The 21,155-nt window shown below is 45.7% G+C and overlaps 5 protein-coding genes across 5 annotated transcripts; 3 read left to right on the top strand and 2 right to left on the bottom strand.

Moving 5' to 3' along the window:
• Positions 1-847: 847 nt before the first annotated feature.
• Positions 848-1,354, bottom strand: N7496_005719 (uncharacterized protein; the record flags this gene model as incomplete). The annotated part of the gene is made up of 2 exons (XM_056698648.1): positions 848-1,009; positions 1,259-1,354. The coding sequence occupies 2 exons, from the start codon at positions 1,352-1,354 to the stop codon at positions 848-850; spliced, it is 258 nt and encodes an 85-aa protein (XP_056557173.1).
• A 2,382-nt stretch (positions 1,355-3,736) lies between these two features.
• Positions 3,737-4,219, top strand: N7496_005718 (ankyrin repeat domain-containing protein; the record flags this gene model as incomplete). The annotated part of the gene is made up of 1 exon (XM_056698647.1): positions 3,737-4,219. The coding sequence occupies one exon, from the start codon at positions 3,737-3,739 to the stop codon at positions 4,217-4,219; it is 483 nt and encodes a 160-aa protein (XP_056557172.1).
• A 2,755-nt stretch (positions 4,220-6,974) lies between these two features.
• On the top strand, positions 6,975-7,172 carry N7496_005717 (uncharacterized protein; the record flags this gene model as incomplete). Its single annotated transcript, XM_056698646.1, has 1 exon — positions 6,975-7,172. The coding sequence occupies one exon, from the start codon at positions 6,975-6,977 to the stop codon at positions 7,170-7,172; it is 198 nt and encodes a 65-aa protein (XP_056557171.1).
• Positions 7,173-8,373: 1,201 nt separating this feature from the next.
• Positions 8,374-9,640, bottom strand: N7496_005716 (uncharacterized protein; the record flags this gene model as incomplete). Its single annotated transcript, XM_056698645.1, has 2 exons — positions 8,374-9,253; positions 9,528-9,640. The coding sequence occupies 2 exons, from the start codon at positions 9,638-9,640 to the stop codon at positions 8,374-8,376; spliced, it is 993 nt and encodes a 330-aa protein (XP_056557170.1).
• Positions 9,641-19,145: 9,505 nt separating this feature from the next.
• Positions 19,146-20,785, top strand: N7496_005715 (OTU family ubiquitin thioesterase; the record flags this gene model as incomplete). The annotated part of the gene is made up of 6 exons (XM_056698644.1): positions 19,146-19,217; positions 19,425-19,488; positions 19,541-19,806; positions 19,859-20,130; positions 20,183-20,641; positions 20,707-20,785. The coding sequence occupies 6 exons, from the start codon at positions 19,146-19,148 to the stop codon at positions 20,783-20,785; spliced, it is 1,212 nt and encodes a 403-aa protein (XP_056557169.1).
• Between the last annotated feature and the right edge of the window lie 370 nt (positions 20,786-21,155).

Raw genomic sequence — 21,155 nt, 5'->3', positions numbered from 1 at the left:
ACTGTGAAATACCTAGGTCTGACAAATCCTTTTACCAAAGGATCCATCATTCTTCCGCATCCCTATGGATCTCACCACCGCTTTTCCGTTTCAACATTTGTCAATCCGAGAAAGGGTGGTGAGCGGAAGGCACATATTTGAGATCTCACGAGGGCCGTAAGACTAGTGATTTATCAAGTTAATGAGTTCATTGAGATCTTGCTCCTTAAATTTCCCGTTGTTTAAGTTTTTGACTTCCAATTTGAGGTGATGGTTCGCGGTTAGTAATCGTACATTCAGGGTAATCGTCTCCGAAATTCTCATGCCCCAACTTCCTTTTCCTATGAAGGAACAGTTTGTGAGGCTCCGCCCATCAAGATAGTGACCGTTTCTTTCCTGTCGGAGATGGGCCTGACTGGCCTGCTGATCACCGATTTCTCAACTCTGTTGCATCACGAGCAAATCAGGCGACGTCATACTACTGCCGTAAGGCTTACGAACTGTGTTTATTTGAGAGACATTCTGAGCGGAGATTCGAAGTGCGAGAGCTAATGAATTAAAAATCTCGTGATTTTAGTATCCTGGCGTCTGTCAATAATTAAAGATAGACATATTTACATCAATTTAGGATGTCATGAATTCAAAGCGGGTATCGGCTAAGCGTTCTAAGGAACTATGGCCTATCTATTCAGTGCTGCCGCTGCCTCGGCAGCATTTCAAGGTAGCCAGCGCATCATCGCGGGGAATATACAACTCAACCGGCTTCAAGCATGTTAGCAACGTTCACCTCCGCCGTGTTCCCATGAATATACCAACCCGGAGGCTAACATCAGGGCAGAATTCGTTGTCGGAGAACAACTTGTTGAGCTCATTTCTCATTCTGATGCGGGTACCCTTCATATTTCTCGTTAGCACCAAAGACTTCGGGGATGCGTGCATAGTCCCAGGGCTGGACGTTATACCGTTCATTCCGTCTGTGAATGTAGCGATCAACGGTGTAGCCCTCATTGCAGATAACGAAACTAAAACACTGTAGTCAATACAGGACTACTCATAACTGCTTAGCGCAGGAATGGACGCCTCCCCGTCAAAACTTACCATCATTAATCAACATCGGGAATCACCTTCGGTCACATTTGGAAGAAATTTGGTATACAGAGTTATGCAGACAGTCAGGAAGGAGAAAAGTGCGAAGCAAATGTATAATAAGAAGACTACTGCAATCTAGAGAAAGCTTTTAGCGCTGTGAGGCGACATAAGTTGGAATAATTTTTCTCACCTTGTCTCCATTGTCCCACTGTGTCTGCCACAGAGGTTGTAGCATGAATACGAGGAGACCGACAACATAAGACACTATTGCATAGCAGATGAGCATGATTGGCGACTGCAGTACGAACATATAAATCCAGTTTACTGCACGCTCTTGTTCGTGCCTGATGACCTGGAGGAGGTTCGACACACCCTGCGTGCATGTTTCGCATGTGTCGATAAATATCCCGAGGTAGAAGGCGATCAGAACCGCAAAAACACTCCATATTAACGTCCCGTACCAAAATGCCAGTACTGTCCAGTGCGAGAGAGATGCCGCTGTCCAGTTTATCGAGCTTATCGCCACGGATGCGAGAATGGTTCCCTGCAGGGCTAAGTATTCAGTATCCGTATACTTGCATCGGAACTACAACTTACAACAATGGTCACCGTGCTGTACTCAGTCTTTCTATTCTTCCGCCAGAGATTCATGATAGCCACTCTTTCCGGGCAATGTTCGGGCATTAGTAAGATCTGATGAACGGCGACCTTCCAGTTCTGCCAAGGAGCCGTTAATATATAGCAAACTGTCTGTAGTGACTTCATGATGCCTGTCATCGTTGTGGTTTACAATTGGTAAGCGGATGTACGTCGTATGGTTACGGGAACTCTCTAGGCTTTTAGAAGGACAGCAGGGTTATAAAGTAAGAAGAATAGCGCTCTGTCAGTGGTATTACGTGAATATCCAGTTTAATATGTCGAGAAAAGAGTGGGCTCATTCATTATAGTGACATGAGATTGGCCCAGATGAGTCCCACCTTTTCGATTTTGTTTGCATGTGATATGTCGGTAACATTCGGGTACCAGTATTGTAACTCGAATACTCTGTTCCACAGCCATGGGACAGCTGTCGGAGCAAGCTGAGATAGTAATGGCTAGTAATTCCATTAGGCGAATGAGATAGAGGGAAACCAACATTCGTGCGGAAAGGTTTTTAATTCGTTTAATGAAATAACAAGATGTCATGGGAGAGGTTGAAATACCCCATAGATGGCTAAGGGGTACACAGTGTTACGACAACCGTAATGCCAAGTGTACCAAATTACTATACAAAACACAAGGAAAAGTGGGTCACTCAGTACAGTACAGTAGCAGAACACCCCCAGCCCCACTTCACTGACCGCCTGTAGCATATTCTACCGCCTACTAAAATCGCGTAGTAAGAAAACACGCAAGAATGCGTGCAACGCGATGTGGGTAAGATTATATTAACCCTCGAATCCTACACATCTTTTTATACCTTTTATCTCTATATTATAGCCGATCTAATAAAACAAGAAGATAATCCACCTAATAAGAAATAAGTTAAACCTGCTGAAGTTGCTGATTCTGAATTTCTATACATAGTACATAATAAATATAAACCATAACTTTGTAATTCTATAGATAAAAAGATAGATACTAAATCACTACTTGATATTAATATATTTACACACAACCATTAGAATTAAAATTAAAGAAAAAAAGAAATGTGTTAAGTATGATAATATATCATATTAATAATAAGAGGAATCATAAAATAATGTTGTACAAAATAATTGAACTTATTATTAATCATATTGAATAACTTGTATACATTATATTACCTATACTAGCTATATGTGTAGGTTCTATTAATGAACTATCTCATCCATTACTACTTGCAACGGTTGCATTATGTCGTGGAAAAGTGGAGAGTTTCATTACAGTGACCTCGGATTGGTCCATTTCCTTCCCAGATTTTGTATGTGTTTGTATGTAATATGCGGGTAACCTTTCGACATCGGTATGGTCACTCGAATACCCGGTTACACCGCCATGGGACAGCTCAACCTGCCCCTTTTCCATTCGTTCGAGTCCTTTCCTTTCTTCAATCAATCAACCTTGTCTGTATGATTCCGATAGTTCTCATTCGTCCATATGCATACTAGCCTATACCAATTCAACCGGTTTTGATATCAGCTCAAACCTTAATTGGACACAGATTTACATTACGTCCCCCACTCCAGAATATCACAGACACGCGCCGCCCTCAGGATCCAATTCCAGCACGTTGTCAGACTATTGCTCTGATACCAAGGCAGAGTTTCCTTCAATACCGCCCTCTTCATTCTTGGCTCTCGGTTAGATAGCAGGTCTTGATTCAATAGGCCATCGGAAAATAATTTGAGTAGCGAGTTTTACTCGGGAGATTGACAGCGCTTCGAGTCTCCTAGGAACCAATAATAAAGCCCAAAGGAGGCAAGAGTGGCAGAACGAGCCTGGAGGTCTATATAAACATTGGCCGACCCAACCTCTATCCTACACGATATCTAACTAACTATTCAACTATCGAGCAAGCCTTGCTTTTGAGTTACCTCAATCTTTCTTCCTTTGTTCAAGCTCCCTCCATCCACCTCGATATTGATCTTTATCTAAGTGTGATCAAGTTCTTTTGAGCCTACTGTACATCTGAGCCTGGTTTCCTGCAATGACCATGAAAAACAATCCAGATCGTACAACCATTGGCCTTGAGTTTGCCCGTTTGAAAGACATCAGAGAAATATCTCTCAACAATGATCTAGTGACATTTGTCGAAGAGTCCTACGCGTCACTCCAGTCGCGAGGAATCCCTGTACAACTGGATCGCTTCAAAAGGTCCCTTCTTCATTACGCTGCCATGGGGGACTGCATAAACCTCCTTCTTTACCTCCTACACAGTGAGCCTGAGATTGATTCTCGCGATCAGTGGGGGCGGACACCCCTCTCCTGGGCTGCAGAGTACGGCTCACTGGACGTTGTGAGAAGTTTAATAGACCAAGGAGCAGATGTCAATGCAATGGATTATGAGGGGGCCACACCATTGACATGGCTGCTATACGCTGGCAGTTTCGAACCTTTTGAAAAGTGGGCCGCTACAGAAGCATACCTGAGAGAGAGAGGCGCAAGGGAAGAGATGATGAGCAGTATCTAGCGAGTCTCAGTTCGGATTTTGACTTAGTCTGGCTTGCTCCGATACATTCGCCTACGGATTTAATGCTCTCAAGAACATGGAGGAATGGAATACTATATTTTACCAACACCTGAATCAGGTTCCGGGTTTCTTCAGGAGGGCATCTTCAGTATGGGCATCTTCAGGATGAGCATCTTCAGCCAGGTTTGCGAACCACAAAGCGGAAAAGCTAGGTCAATGGGTTTTTGTACCGCCGAAAATAGCTTTTGTCACCAGAGAATCAGCTAGATCATGTTAGTAATCGACCCTGGAGATAGCAAATAAGGCCTAAACGACCGGGATAGGGCCGTATAGCTACTAATACAAATTGTACTACAATGAGACCGTTCAATGGAATACAGTAAACTCCCGTTTTCGGCACGGGCCTCCGTGCAACAGAATTCCGATGTGCCTAATGAAAGTGTGCCACTAATATCGCGCTAAACCTCATCTAGTAAGAACTAGTCTGTTTTTGGTCTAAAGTAGTTATCCACCCTTCTCTGCTTCCTCCCATTGATCTCGAATCGAGAAAAAAGATGAGCGATCCTCTCTATATCACGTAGATCTCTCTTAGTAATTCCCTCTTGGTGCTGGGCAAATTGAAGAGCTTTATGTATATATTTAATAGCTTCAACACGCGAGAGGATATCTAGCGGTGGTCCGAATATATATTCGTCCTGGTCGTTCTCGCTATCCTGAACCCTATTATCCCTACCTGTATTTTCTTCTGAAAAATGAACGATAATATCAGATAAATTAGGCTCTTCTACGTCGATGTTTTCTCCTAGAGGGTCTAGAAATTTATCTAATACTATAACCTCTATACTAGGAAGCCGGTCGGTTACCTCTGCGTATAAATCACCTAGTTGAAGGTCCTTAGACGGAGACGTATTTATCTTATTAGTGCTAGGACTAATAAGCGTGCTCTTAATAAAGCACTTCTAAATAGTCTTATCTAGAACGTCACGTCTCTAAGCCTAGGTAATCTAATATAGTGTGTAATAGAGGCTTATTCTCTGCGTAGGATCGACGCCGCGGTCTATTATATTAACTATCTGTTGGCCAGAAAAGTGGGTTATTATACTATTAGGCTAAAAACGTACTTAAGCACAGTATTCTGGCTTTATCTAGATATATAACTATAGGTCGTCGTTCAGGGACCGTATACCCCCCATATACTCAGGCTGACACTATCTATATTAACTATTTCTTCCGATAATGGTGCTTAAGGTTTCTGATGATACCCTGGTCTAATGGCTGGTAAATCGAGGTCGCGTTTGGTGGTAAAAAAACGACTTTAATATTAGACGGCGGTAGCGTATATTTAAGCGTAGAGAGATGCGCACTAAAGTTATCGAGTAATAGCACGACTCGTCTTTGTGTGCTAATATACCTATAAAATGAGCGGAACTATTCTTGTATAACATTACCGCGTATCTATACGTTCTTGTTCTATCGCTAGATATATCTAAGTGCTAGGATATTAAGTTTTCGTAGAGCATGAGGTATCTTCGTAGTGCCTATTAACTATAGAGGTATTCGATCTGAACTAGTAGTATTGGTCGTTACTGCGAGAGTAATCCTAGTCTTGTCTTTTTTATAACTAGGACTACCCTTACTCGATAGACCCCTATTTAGCATTCGACGCCAGAATAGACCTATTTTATCTATATTATAGATATCGTTTAGCTAATATTAGTCGCAGATAGCCCGAATAGCTTCTATGTCGGAATATATCGAAGCCGGAACCGATACAGATTCGCTATAGGAGGTATGATATCGGATCGAATGGCGCTGTTTGAACCGTGATAGCCACCCTTTAGAGAAAAGTGGTGGGTCGAGATCTTTATACTAGGGTATTTTCTTCCAATATTCGACGGCTTTGCTCTGAATTAATGGGCCTATTATAGGAAAACCGGTATTCTCGTGACGCTGCTGCTAGATATATAGGGCCTTATCTAATAGAGGCTACCGAGATGCTAACGGGCGTTTATTCTAACTAGCTAAACTAGTATTAAGGTACTCGTATTTGGATGAAAGAATCTTGGAGACGGTCGCACGGTTGATATGACGATTAAATTGAGATGAAAACCACTTAGCGTATTCTCTCTAAGTAGGTTTAGGGCGTGTCTCCGATGCATAGATACGTAATGCTTTTTTCTGAGCATCGGATATGCCTTTGTTGGGTTGTTTTGGTATAGCTAGTTTAGCTGAAAGAGCGACCGAAGAAGGGGTGGAAGGGTTGGAAGGGGAAAAATCCTGCATTCTGATTAGTCGGTTTATATGACTAAGCAAAAATTGAAGAGAATTTTGTGTGCCAGACAAAAAGGTGTGCCGGTTGGCCTCTTATATATGGGAAAACTCTAAGAAGTGGGTCTATCTAACAGATTTTGGTGCCTAATAAAAATGTGTGCCTAACCTGGGAGTGCCGAAAACGGGAGTTTACTGTACTGTATTTGAATCAAGAAGCGTGTATTGACAAAGCTTGCTATCATCTGGGACCGGTCTATGAATTTTGATTGTTGATTAGGCACGAGAAGTACATACAGTGCTCGGGGTTCGACCTGTTCTGCAATCCACCGAAACTGTACAGTAGAAGAAACTACAATGGTACTGTAACTATAGCAAATATAGTTGATACAAACTCTACAAAACGAGGAATAGTTTACTAATTGATCGTACCCACAATTGACAATGGCTCCCTTCACGTAGTCTGACTTGATTGGTGGTAGAAAATATGAATGTCTTCGCCACTGCTGGCTGGTCATCTTTACAGCTGGAGATTACGAAGTTCTCTCAGCTTATGGCTCTTCTGGATACGAAGGTCACTGCACAACAACTGCATCACCTCCAAGTGGTTTCCGTGGATGGCCCACCACAATGGGCGCCTTCCGAGGTCGTCGATGTGGCTGGGATCTATATGAGGATGGCTTAGTAGCAAACTAACAATTTCACGATGCCCAGCGGCAGCAGCGAAGGTGAGTGCTGACCACTTCTGAGGCCCTAGGTGGTTGACTGCTACACGGTCGCCCTGACCTAAGAGCAGTCGAACGATTGATTCATGCTGCCCAACGATAGCCACCTGAAGCGGACTGGTTCCCGTAGGGCCCGCTTGATTGACATTAATCACATTCCAGCACAGGAGCTCAGTGACTATGTTTGCGTTCCCTGAACGGCATGCTTCCCACATTGGAGAAATTGAAGCTTTATGAACGTCCGGGATAGAGAAGTTAGGATGACGTAGCATATGCTTCACAATGCTTCCACACCCTCTTCTAATTGCAGTTGCCAATGGTTTATCGAACTCTGATCGCTTGAGAAGTCTACGTTCGACTTCTGCAGAATGATATGTGCTACATCATTGCCGGAGCTCTCAATCACACGCCAAAGAGGGGCCCGACCCTGAGTATCCCGAGCATTGATGTCGACTCTGGCGGAGTCCAATTAAAAAATAGCTATTCTTCAATTTATCAGCAACTGTTTCACGAATCGTAGTCACCACCAGAGTCGAGCGCCCCCGCAAGGATGAGGACCAGTGGATGTTGGAGGTCGGCAGAATTGATGGTCAGCCAGAATGCAGGCATACCTTCGCGAATAATCAGTCCTCGGATCTCAGCAGGTATTTGCAGTTTCTGAAAGAATGACCCGGCACGTGAATGCCGATAGCTGTGATATTCTTTAGTAGCCGTCGAACAATAGGGTCATTTATGGATTGGCCAGCTGCGAGTTCCCTGGCTGCATCTTGTAGCTGTACGGTACTAAGGGACTTAATATCGCGCGTTACCGAACTCTAGTGAGACCATTTTATGAGGAGATTATTGCCAAGAAATGATTCGAAGCTGGATCACGTCGTACATCAGGTACATAAATTTTCCGTGACGGGCAAACCAAATTCCTGCTCCTCCCACTCGACACAGGCTCTTTCTAGCTTCTCCCCGGTCGAGTCTGGTCGTTCGCATTGCCCGCTTTTTCATTGCCAGCTGATTCGAGTTATAGACTGTTTTTTCATCATAGCCCTTCCAATTAGATTCAGAGTTTACTTCAGTACCTCCAGAGGACGAGTATCCCGACTTAAACAACAATGGAACGTTGTGCGCTACTCCTGCTATCCTAAGTAATCGAATCGCCAAAGATTATCATTGAATGTAATCTTTCCTGGGGCAATTACCATATCTCGCCACCACGGTCGATCTCTTTACTTTAGGAAGACTGATGTCCAGGTTCAGCAGGCGTTGTACTGCTAGCTCAGCACTGCGTACGCCGTACTCCAAACTAAGTGTTGACTCTCCATCAATCTCAACATACTGACCGATCAGAGCGATGTTTGTCGTGTTAGCCGGAATGAAGCTTGGCCGGTCTTCATCGCTGCGTGTCAGCAGGGGCGACAAGCCTAAAGGCAGCAGACGAGAATTCACAGTAACTTTTTCGACGATGTCATCAAATGGTATATTAAGTTGCCAGAGCAGCTCCGCAAGAATTTCATCACCACTGCAAGCACACATAGGCTTTTTGACCAGATTCCCATTCTCTTTTGGCGTAAGGGCATATCCGATCAGAGCACATGTATCTTCTTCTTGAGATGTGTCAGGTTGTGATTGCGATTGCGGGAAAACGAGTTTTATTGACCAGTTACTGCAAGCGACCGATATCAAATGCCCATCATGGCCCTGACTGTGATTCACTTGCTCACAGATCAGCTTATATTCTAGCGGTGGGATCAGGACCGTGAATGTTTCGAGTAGCGATTCGGAAATATGCGTGCAAAAAGCGGATGGGTTGCCGAATTTAGAAGATGCCTTTGCTAATCGGAACCAAAGAGACCAGTCGCAGTTGAGTAGGGTTTCTGCGTCTGCCGGAATTCTTGACGGCGGAAGTCCACTGCTTCCGCATATTGAACCGGAGATCGGCGAACCAAGCTTGACGAAAACGATGTCATATTTTGCAACTGGCAGCAAGACAGGTTTGCCATTCTCTGAGGCTTCGATTCCACAGACGGTGCGTGGCTCCGTGTCTGGACTGAAACTTAAATCAAGTACCGATAAGCCAGTAGAAAAGACTACCCCTTGTTCCCTTAACAACCCTTGAAGCGTTCGATAAATAGAGGGCTCTGAGGCGAGCTGTAGTGGACTGGCTGTTTGGATGTTACTGTGCTGTACGTGATCAAAGTACTCGCAAAGGTGCCGATGAAATTCCATTGCACTGTGTTCTCGTCGAAGCCCGAAACTTTTTTTTGGTTATAACCCGTCGGAAAAGTCTCCCAAAGACGCTCACCACGCCCAAGATGACTTACTTCGAGGAAAATAGCTCCCAAATATCCGAACCGAAGAAGGAATCATCGAACACGTTTTCAATAGTCTCACCTGAATAATTAGACTCCTGTTGTAGCATGAAGACGATGATCATCTTTCGATCTCCAGGTTTAAGATAAGAGCCAAAAGAGTTCTGGCTCTGATTCTCCGATCGACTATGTGCTTTGTTAAGGATTTGTGTCGGGTACGCCGGGTCATGTTGTATGAGTACATCTTGTCTTTCGAGATACCTGGATAACTTGTGATAATCTTTCCATAAATGGCCTTTCATTTTCGAGAGAAGGTCATGCAGACAGCGATCCTGACAAAGGGAAGGAGAGTCTTCGCTGAATAACCTATCACCCACGAGATTACAATTCCCGCTGGCGTCGGCGGCTTTGATCTGAGAATTTTTGTCTAAGACGCGAATTTGCGCCCCAGATAGATCAGCCTCGTCGATGAGATAGAAGGCAGCCACCAAAGGCTCAAAACCACTTCCTATTAGCCAAGCTTTAGGAAGTTGTTGAATTGCAGAAGGCATTATGGTGGAATTCCTCAAGGACGAGACGATGTTGGAGAGGTAAGTGGTAATGAAACTCAGATTCCACTGGGCTTCGTCCGTCCTGCGCGGAGTTAAATGCAAGAGATGCCTCCGGCCCTTAAAAAGTAACCGACCGCAGGAACCACCCGCAGCCGTATGGTATTGTTCCCAGAATATAATGTGTTGGGCTGTCACACCATTTCTATTACGCAGAGTTATTTTAGACTTGTACGTAGTGATTCGCTTTTGGAGGTACGGTCCTCTGCACCGGGGATTGCTTCTATCGAACTGAATGTTTCAGACCTTTATTTCAGAACAGCTGATAGCTGCTTCAGTGAGAAGCCTACGAAATTAGCAATTAGCTACACACAATAGCCGTTGTACATCACAATGGTTGCGAATTTCATATAAAGACTTCAGGCTAATTGTCGATTCTGGGAGAACTGTTGCTATGATTTCATACCAAATAAAGAATGTACACTACTGTAGATCGATCACGCGTGAGCGGAATATGTCGAGACATTGGAGCGGTAACTTACCGCCTAGACAGGGGGTTATACTGAGTGACCCACTTTCCTTTGCGTTTTGTATAGTAATTAGGTATTATTGGCATTACGGTTGTCGTACATTACACCGTGTACCTTAAGCCACTCATGGGGTATTTCAACCCGCCCCATGATATTCGTTCTTTCTTCAGTCAATCAACCTTTGCATCCAAAATTGGTTCCGCTTGGCTCTATCCTCGATCTCATTCAACTACTAGGATTACTAGCCATTAGTGTCTTAGCTTGCTCCGACAGAATACGCTACTATGACATACCCGAGTCAAGAGTGCTTGACCGCTTACGTGTGTCACCCGCTCCAAGAGGGCTTTGTGGGGTCACCAGAACTGCCTTCCGCTCGTAATGGGTAACTGGTCAGGCTTTAAAGAATCTAGACCCGCCTAGACCTACGGAAGAGTGGTCTACGCCGTACCGAAGACATAAAAATGGGCCGATAACACGATCACGGACTAGGTGTTGCCTTTACCACCAAGCGCGCGATTTGACGGCCATACCTAAAGTAATATCCGTGCCCTTCGGTCACACCCACAGCGCTTCCCGCTGTAAAGCGGTGGGTGGGCCAAAGGGCAAGGCTAGATCGTAAGCCTTCTCGCATCCTATAGGCTAGAAGTGATCACAGGTGTTTTAGACTAGAACATCACATGTTGCGATACGCCACCGGGAGGTGTTGAGTCATGTTCGGTCATAATCAATTACCGGGAAGGGCGGCATGGAACGTATTCTCACACAGTCGATCCAGATGAACTTTTTTTCGGCCGAATAATCATGTCACCTGACAACCCTATCGTAGTATATACGGAGAAATTAGTCCTTGAAACATGCGGCTAGAGCAAGGAAGATTAATCATGAACGAAAAAGGCCGCGATGATAGTGATATCGATCAGCCTCTGGTGTTATACGGTATTGTTCTATGTGTTGTTGCCCTTATAATTTTGTAAATATAATCATTTCCTCAGATTACACTGCATCAAAGGGCTAATTTTTACTTAATAATAGAACCTTCTACAATGTCTATTTCTTGTGCATTGCCGTACCGTCTGAAATATGCGCTACCTGCCGACTTCCTGCCAGTGAATGCGAGTCTCGGAAATTGAAAACTTTTGACCATGCAGCACCCAAACAGCCACTTACGCTTTGGTGGAAATCCTTACAAACAAAGAGAGATAACGTAAGAGAACAAGAGGTATTCAACTGGTAAATTATATGTGATACCAGGAGGGTCTGCAGCATCGAACTTACCGGTGTTCATAGTACAATTTGTCTCAATGTGATTTCTGGAAGACAGTTAATTCATCCGCTTCCATGTCACCATGTATTCCACGATCGATGTCTCGAAGCATGGGTCTTGGCCGAGCATAACACATGCCCAATATGTCACTTATCGTTCTTACGAGCCGATTGTATAGTGTAATTTGATATAGTTCTATCAATCTCGAGGGTGATGAGAAACCTTTCTAGCAGATTTAGGGCCGGTACGACGACGAAATTTTAACGGGTAGTCCAGGAAATTTATGCTATTGCTATTGAGGGCCTACTGCAGGTATTAGATGCAGAACGAACGGTGGTTATCAAACCAAGAGCAAAACTCCAACTGCGGACGTAGGTTCGGGGAATTGCTACGGACACAGCAGCTTTTGCTATTCGCACAGCAATTAACGCAATTCACGGCCGAGCGGCACACCCCACCGAAAATCGCGTCTTCCTACCTACATACCAACTTCAACCACCTACTATGCCACCAATTTGCACTGAATCTTCGAAAAAATCGGCCAACCAGAATGGCAGAATCCTTTTGGCCCTTTTCGATATAAAAGATGACCGCATAAAATCTCTTCGCGCAGCAGCGAAGCTATACGATATACCCTACCCAAGTCTCGCTGCTCGCGCGAGTGGGAGAACAGCACGCGTTGATTAGCGCCCAAATGGCCATTAATTGACCCTAAGAAGAGGATTCGCTTGTTCAACGGATCCTCTCTATGGATTCGGGTAGAGCAGCGTCTAGGCCCTCTACTGTACGAGAAATGGCCAATATCCTTCTTGCAGCGCGTGGATCAACCCCACCATTAACCGTTGGCGTTAATTGGGCATCATCCTTTACTAGCCGTTGTGATGAGCTTCGTACACGCTCCTCGACGCGTTACGATTACCAGCGCGTCATAAATGAAGACCCTAAATCCGCGTGGTTTGCGACCGTACAGCGGGTTATCGAAGAGAACGGTATACAACCGGAGCATAGCTACAACTTTGACGAGACAGGCTTTGCCATGGGCCTTATATCTTCGCAGAAGGTATTTACACGCGCTGAATACTACGGTCGGAGATCTCTTTTACAACCAGGAAATCGTGAATGGGTTACTGCGATCGAAGCAATCTGGGCAGATGGCTATTCGCTACCGCCATGTGTGATTTTTAAAGGCAAAGTTGCAATCGCTGGTTGGTTCAATAATCTACCACGAGATTGGCGATTTGTGGTCTCAGATAACGGCTGGACTACCGATGAGATTGGCCTACGCTGGCTAGAAAAGCACTTTATCCCACACACGAATTAGCGCGTACAAGGTCGGTTTCGGCTATTAATTCTTGACGGTCATGGCAGCCACCTTACGCCCCAATTCGACCGAATATGCGCAGAACACGATATTATACCTCTTTGTATGCCTGCGCATTTATCGCATCTACTACAGTCACTGGATGTTGGCTGTTTTGCAGTGCTTAAGCGCGCGTACAGTCGCTTAGCAAGCGATCTTGCGCGTAGAGGATATAAACATATCGATAAGTTCGATTTCTTAGAAGACTAACAACGCGCGCGGCTAGAAGCCTTCCAATCAGCCAATCCTGCTATTCAAAACAGCTTTGCAGCTAGTGGTTTGGTACCATTAAATGCCGAGAGACTGCTACATAAGCTTAATATCTCTCTACGAAATCCGTCACCACCACCAAGCCGGCCAAGGAGCAGTTCTAGCCAATTCACACCAAAAACGCCTAAAGCTGTCACTCAGCTATTCAAGCAAGCTTCTCTATTAGAGACTCTACTAGACCGGCGGTCGCATAGCCCTCCGAGACCAATCAAAACTGTGGTAGATCAGATCATCAAGGGTAGCTATCTATCCTTACAAGGCGCTGCATTACTCACGCAAGAGAACGCCAATCTACGCGCAGCTAATCAGAAGATCGTCAAAAGGCGTAATAGGTCGCATAAGAAGATACCCTGCGAAGAGGGTTTGACTGTCGAAGAGGGCCTACAGCTTATTGAGCAGCTAAATCAGCCGGTAGAAGCTGATGGGGTAGTTTCGCATACGCAGGGCGAATTGCGTAGTCAGGTAAATCCACCACCTACTAGGGCCCCGCCTAGGTGTAGTGGGTGCAGGGAGATTGGTCACAGGATTAACGTATGTAAAAATCGCTATGTCTAGTTGATTTAATGGGTGTTAGTTGAGATAATCGATTTTGAAATTTTCTAATGGGAATAGGTGTTCCGAATGGATGTGGCCGTATAAGAGAGTGGAGCTCTTCGTCCCAGACCATTCGGAAAGCGGCTTCGCTTTTCGCTCTGCCATTTCTGATAATGTGACAGGAAGGAAGAATACGGGCAACTCCTCTCTTGCACGACAAGCGACATGACTAACTTATTGCGGGGTGTAAATGCCTCTTTTCGGCACGATCATAAAGATACGTGAAGTGTGGCTTGCCAACGGTACTCACCCCCGCTCGATATGCCAGCTCGACCTGTACCCGGTATGCCGTCTTCAGGGGACTAAAGACACCCACATCGCACGGCTGCAGATTGTGAGACGTATGAGAAAGGAGACGACATAGGATGATGCGGTTCGCAAAGCAGAATTCCATGACCTCCGGAGACTCGTGGGTGCCGAAATCGTCGCAGATTAAGAGTCGTGGCCGACCGCCCGCTCGGTCTCGAGTCTGGCGGATCGAACACATGTTCTACCCAGTATAGACTGAGTTTAGCCTGGATTGGAGCACGCAAAATGCCATCCGGGGGTGGCGTGAGTGGTCCACAAACTGCGATGGGTGGCAGCCGGCCAGATAATGAGAGGATGTAGGAACCGACCATCGGCGGAGATACATTCAATCGCCGTGACTAGCGTCCGCTTCACCGTAGTCCCTCAATCCTTTCTCATATCATCCTTGCTGACGAGCACTCTAACAGAGTTGAGAACGCTGAAAAGGACTCCTGTCTCGCCCATATTATAAGATTCTTCGGGAGAATGGCCAGATCGGCCAGCTCTCAGCCAATGATGGTAAACCAGTGTCTGAATTTGTCTTCAATCTGCCAGCCATATCGCTTCCAATCGATCGCTCGCAGCCGTAGCGCTTTTAACTGCGGGTGGCGCAGGTAAAAACCCTGCGGCCAATTCTTTTCCGGAGGCCGGATCTCAAGGCCGGAATCTGTGATTTGGAAAATCGAGGATCATTGGCGCACGATGACTAGAGCGAGCGATCCAAGAAACTTGACCGGAAACGGATAGCCGTTGTCCGACAACCGTAACACGTACTCTACTAGCGCTTGCTCCTCTTGCGGGGTGAGGTGCTGCTGATTAGCGGCTTTATCGGCAATAAAAGGCTTGTTATCGGCCCGGCGCCACAAGGTAGATGCGGGGATCCCGGTCGATCTCGATCAGGTTGCGCACGATGTCCGCCTCTGACGTTGATGGGCGCGAGACATCGAGAGCAATTTTCGGCACAGTATGCTGTAAGGCATCTACTGCTTAAAATGAAGCCGTTCAGACCGTGAGGGGGCGTAGGAGTAAATATTGCGAATTATACGGATATCGGCAAGTAAGGGAATTCCAGTACATGTTACAATATCTTATACTATTAGTAAAATTATTTTCAACTTGTAACTTAAATGAGATCGTTCTTGAATCAACTTTCACCGGCCAGACTCGGCGAGTTCTATCAAAATCTTCAGAAGGCTAAAACCTATAGAATCTCTACACGAAGTTTCACCGCACTATGAATAACGATATCCGGGAATGCTGAACTTACCTTACTCATGGATTCTTGATGACTGTTGATGTTTTGAATCGCCGTCATGTCGAACAATCACAGTTGATTCCTGCAAGTCTGGCGACAATGGTGATGCTGTATCCATAATCTCCCTTAATAACCCGCGGTTTTGGCCGTTGAAAAAAAGTCACGATTTGAACACCGTTATTTGAGCATAGTTGCTGGCATATTGTGTAATTATGATAACAAAAAATGTATGACTATCTATATCAACAGCCTTTAAACTACAGAGCGGGCAAATAAGCTGCAGGACTTAGAATTGACCTCAAATAGCCCGTTTGTTGACCGTTGAACACTAAGAGGAAAATTGAATATTGCCAGCTGAGCAAAAGTAAACAGCCTAGAGCATAAGTTGATGGGGCGGTTAGTTTGATAAAATTAGACGTAATATTTAGCCGTTGACCGTCAACAGCCGAGCAAATACAGGTACGTTTATCTAGGCAAATTTCATCATTTAACGGTTTTCACCAGGATCGTTTAACGAGATGCAAGTTAAACGGTGGTTTGTGGTGCTTTTGGTGGAACCCCGCACCTTACTGCCTTAAGCATCGGTCACGTGGAGTTCAGGGTCTACGGGAACCCCCGAGGAACAGGAAAATGAAGAACGGAAATTTTTTTTCGAAATCGCCCTGGAGGCGGGCTGGCTCACGTAAACCTTTTCTCACAAGGAGCTAACCCTAAAGTGGCTAGCCATGAGCTAAACCAGATCTGATCGTTATTCGAATACAGCACGTGATGTTAGGGTATGACTTGTACATTGGAGTGAGGCCATACAATCAATGGCCATATCTGCTAACAGCAAGGTTATCTTTTCACCTGCGACAAACCAAACCATTCAGCAGTAGATAACTGCTGCCGACATCTCAGGTGAAGGTATTAGCAGGTACTGTTCGCCGTTTGGCCATACAGATAGCGAGCTCCAGCGTGCGACAAACGCACAGGTCATCGACAATATTTAGATGTCCGCCATTTTTGTTTCCTGACATTAACCTCTAGAGATATGAAGTCCGTCGTCTCTCACTTTGCGAATTTACATTCCTGGGTCTATGCCTGGAGTCGTTCGCCTGGTAGCTTCTTCACTCGCTATCACACACACTCCTCTGGTTTATTACTCGCTAGTGAATCAGTGATAGAGCAAAGGAAATTCGGAGAGCACAATTATGTTGGCTGGGATTAAACACCAATGAGTTTCAGCTATCAGTTGGCTAGACACAACTATAACAACTGTATCGCCCAGTCTTGGGCATAAGTATAATATGTATTTGATCTTTGATTGGAGAAGTTGCGGAGGCCACGCCCGGTATGAAGCTTGATTGAACAATTGCATTTCTCTTTTGATGAAGGAAGAACATTGAGGAGGGTATGTCTGACAGCTTAAGGAAAGTCCCGACTGCAAGAGCTTCTTATTGGCTAGCTGATGCAATGTGACAGCATTATTCTGAAAATCTGGTTTATCAGAAATCATGTGATTGGTTGCGAAAAAGGCCCGGACATTAATTACTTGGGACAACTTCATCTAGGCTCTTGGGCCAGTTCCACTGAATTCTCCCAGTCTTCAGCAGACGAACTGCTTGGCAATAAATACGCGAAAAGTTGAGAATGCCTAGCTTGGATTGTTTTTGGCGTCTGAAGTAGCTTAATTACAGTACCTTTCTCCGCACCTTGATCATGTAGAATTGTGGCGAGGCAACGTCTGCGGCCGGCCCCACTCTACTAACCCAAAAAGGTCCAGCGCAGAACCGTTCTACTGCTCCGACAATTCTTGGTCGGACAAGGATGACAGTGTATGGAGCATTCAATTAGGAAAGGATTGTTTTGATCTAAGTGATGGACCCGGTTAAGCAATCCTTCCAGTTCGCTGAGGGTAGTTCAATGGTACGTACGGACGCTTTCGTTCGGTATCATCCGATAGTACATACAAAAACAGCCTGAACTAACTATATTTAACTAACGAAGATCAAAGCACGCGCCGAATCATTAAGGTTGTAATCTCCTCCTGCGGAATTCTACATTTGTTATTTGTTATTATTCAATACGCCCGCTATTTTGCGAGGGCTGGAATGTCAACGCCAAATTTTCGGTGGGTGCCATCCACAGGGTCAACAGACCGACTCGCCTCGGCCGCGTTACCTCAACGGCGGGAGACCGCAATGAGTTTCGTTCGTTTCAAGGACGCGTTCACATAGCACAATTCATCCCTCAAGAATTGTGTCATTTACACACATCTGATATGGATACCAACATTCATTATATTGTAGTAGAATTATAAAAGTTGAGGGAAGGTGTGATTCTTGGTTGAGGAATCAGACTTGCTCGCCGCTGATAAGATGTATTGTTCAATATTGCTTTTTCTACGGCGGATAGTTCGTATTCACGGAGGATATAAATCGCCCACCCGATCAGGGGTCATTCAAAACCTTGAGTCTCCAATAATCAATTTTTGCTGCCTACGTTCGCGCATTGTCTTCGCATCCAAACCTCTTCTTAACAAAACCCACTAACGGTACATGCTCTTTGGCCTTAGAGGCTAATCCATTCGTTTGTGAGTCCAGGAGTGATTGCGGTTGGCCTATCACCGGCGAAAGGGCGCACTGGTTGGTTGAAGTCTGTTGAAGATTTGATCTGTCATATCCACGACTGGAAAGCTCGTGTGCAAAGCAATAAATAGTATGAACAAATTTGAGATATTTTAGTGCAAACCAGCCGTTTACAGTTATCTTCATTGAAGATATGTTAGAATTGGGGTAAACTGAGAGCCTTTCGTGCTGTAGCGGGGTTGGTCATCGGTTGGTCATCATTTCACCAACGCTGTCCTTCGGCAGGGTGTTGAACAACCAGAGAGATTGTGTGGTTCCTTGGTGGACCGACCTTTTAATCTCACTACGTGGATGGATAGAGAGCAATTGTAATTTCATTTTTTTTAAATGCTCTTCTGAAGAATTGATAGCTAGTAGCCAGTATCGGGTCTCGTTTCTATTTGGATCCCCGTCCGCACTCGGAGTGAATTCCCGACGTATCGTTGGGGCGCCGCTCGAGCCCCTCGTAGAGGGCTGATGCTTCCATTACCGGACCCACTGCCAAAGCTATCTATGGCGTATTATGCAGCCGTTAAATGCGCTAACTTAACCACTGAGCAGGTCCGCCGTGCTGACACAATTCCCCTCCTGGTTTCTTTCATAATGGAGGTTGCGCGCCATGCCCCTTTCTGTGAATATTTGGGGATCTTCATCGCCACCAACTATTACCCAGGATCTGGACTCTTCATCAAAAATTCATTCATACCCAAACCCCCAAACCCTTCTCTCACGGTTGTAGGCCATGTTCATAGCAAAATCCTGGAAGCATTTCTATCTTCATCCTCTCTGTAAAGGTAGAAGTTTGCCAACCTTTACTGAGACGCTCTTGCCCCGTCTCTCCTTCCCCTGCGAGACCTCTCAATATCAACTGCCCCTGTACCTGTTTGTTCTAATATGTGTAACTCTGCTAATATGGATGCGCTCTCTCCCGACAAGATGGAGCGCTTCCAGAAGTTGTCCGTTGACTTTGAGCCCGATTTGCATGTAAGGGAACCGTGATCATCAATAAAGATGCGAGCTGACCCACTCATCCCCCAGGACCCTCTGGTGTTAACTAAGCAGTTGAGTACAGTAACAGAATTGCGCTAGGCTATGCTAACGCAGATCCCACTCTTGCTACCAAGGCCAGTGTAAATGCCGTTCCACAGCTTACCGCTACACAGACCCTGTCGACTCTGACTCTTTAACTAGATACTTGCTGTTACCTATCCTATGAACCGCATTATGAAGAGCGATGGGAACTGCGGTTGGAGGGGTGTGTGCTCCACCGCCATTTGGGAATGGGGTAGTCCTCTAATTCTATTCAGCAGTGGCCTTTGGATATTTTGAATCTCTTTTTACTCTCCGGGATCCCACACACTTGCGGCATGAGCTGATCCGGATCAAGTCTCTTAGCTTGCTTCTGGATCAAGTTGGTCAGCCGGAACAGCTGTACGGGGTCTTCGTGGACGCTACCGCAGATATATTTGAGCGAACCTTCGCAGCCATCCAGAATGGCGAGCGGAATGAAGCTTTCCTGGTCAATGCCTTTAATGAGGAGTATAAATCGAATGCCGTGCTCACCTATTTTAGGGTAGGTTTAGGTAATTTGTCTTATCGCTTTCTCCACACTGACAGCAAATCAGCTTTTGACCAGCGCATGGATGAAGCTCAATCCTCTCAGCTACCATAGTTTCCTGTCTTTGCCGCTAGAGCAGTACTGTGCCACCCACATAGAAACTGTCCGGACTGAGATCGACGAAGTTGGACTGCAGGCCCTGGTGGATGTAGTCATCGAGGGAGCTGGATTCGGAGTCGAGGTTCTCCGCCTCGACCGAGGCGAGGCCGACGTATTAACGCGGGACCAGCTCTCGCCGAGCCGGCCTAGCGGTATAACTATCAGTCTGCTGTACCGACCGTGGGTGTCTTCTATCTTCTCCAAGCTTTCGAATATCTAACCACGCATCTAGGGGCCACTATGACCTCCTCTATCCTGCTGATCAGACCGTACACATCAGCCCTGTGGTGAATTACCAATACGCGATGTCATCCAACTATTCACCATGGGACCAGAGTGCTCTCCCATTGGACCTCGACTCGCACTTGATGTCCATTCCCAACTTGACGGCAGACTCTGTGTTCGGAGCAGGCTCTCCCATGTCCCCTATGGCCTCCGTCTCCCCTGCCGCAGCGAGTCCGTTCCGTGTCTCGTCCGCACAGGAGATGATGTATCAGTCCCCCACGCAGAGCCTTCCACCGATTCTGCCGATTCCTGTTCCTTCCTCAATGCCTACCAGGCCATCTGTCGCACCACCCCTGATGATTGCACTACCGAGTCAGTCATCAGATGGGCTGCAAATCCGGTTGAATCCGCTGGTCATGCAGCCCAACTTGAGTCATTCGCTGCTCTTGAGTACGCCTTTCAAGAAGTGAGTATTTTATCTTAGCTGAAAATACGTTTTCCACTAAGAATTTGGCGATTGACAAGATTCAGCTCGCCATACAACCAGGCTCATTTCCGGAATTCCAACTTTGAGCCGATTCAGTGGGAGCCGCGTAATCCAGGACGATGATGTTATTAATGATCCAGGTAAAAGCACAGCTATTGGAGCCAGCTCCGCAGACCTCTGTTCTATTATTTCTTTTTTCTTAACTAGCTACTTTGTCTTGGGGTGTATAAGGCCAAGTGTGCTGACATCTGTTATTCAGCTTCTTGGGTAGGAGGATTCAAGATGTAGAACCAAGGAAACTACGATTACTTCTTTCAATACCTCTTATCACTAGCTACCAGCCATGAGTCCCATTCGATCTCAAAATCTAACTTGACTGTACCGGCGGAACCGGCCGAAACTGACGAACCACCCCGGTTCTTAATAAGCATTCATCAACTCCTTTAAATGCGCTCACGGACAAAGGCTGCGGGAAAGAGGCGGTATCCCGAGC

Source organism: Penicillium cataractarum, assembly GCF_028827025.1.
Source record: "Penicillium cataractarum strain IBT 29864 chromosome Unknown utg000004l, whole genome shotgun sequence".
In the NCBI taxonomy this organism is placed as follows: domain Eukaryota; kingdom Fungi; phylum Ascomycota; class Eurotiomycetes; order Eurotiales; family Aspergillaceae; genus Penicillium; species Penicillium cataractarum.
Note: the sequence above shows the minus strand (reverse complement) of the source record. Positions and strands in the feature narration are given on the sequence as shown.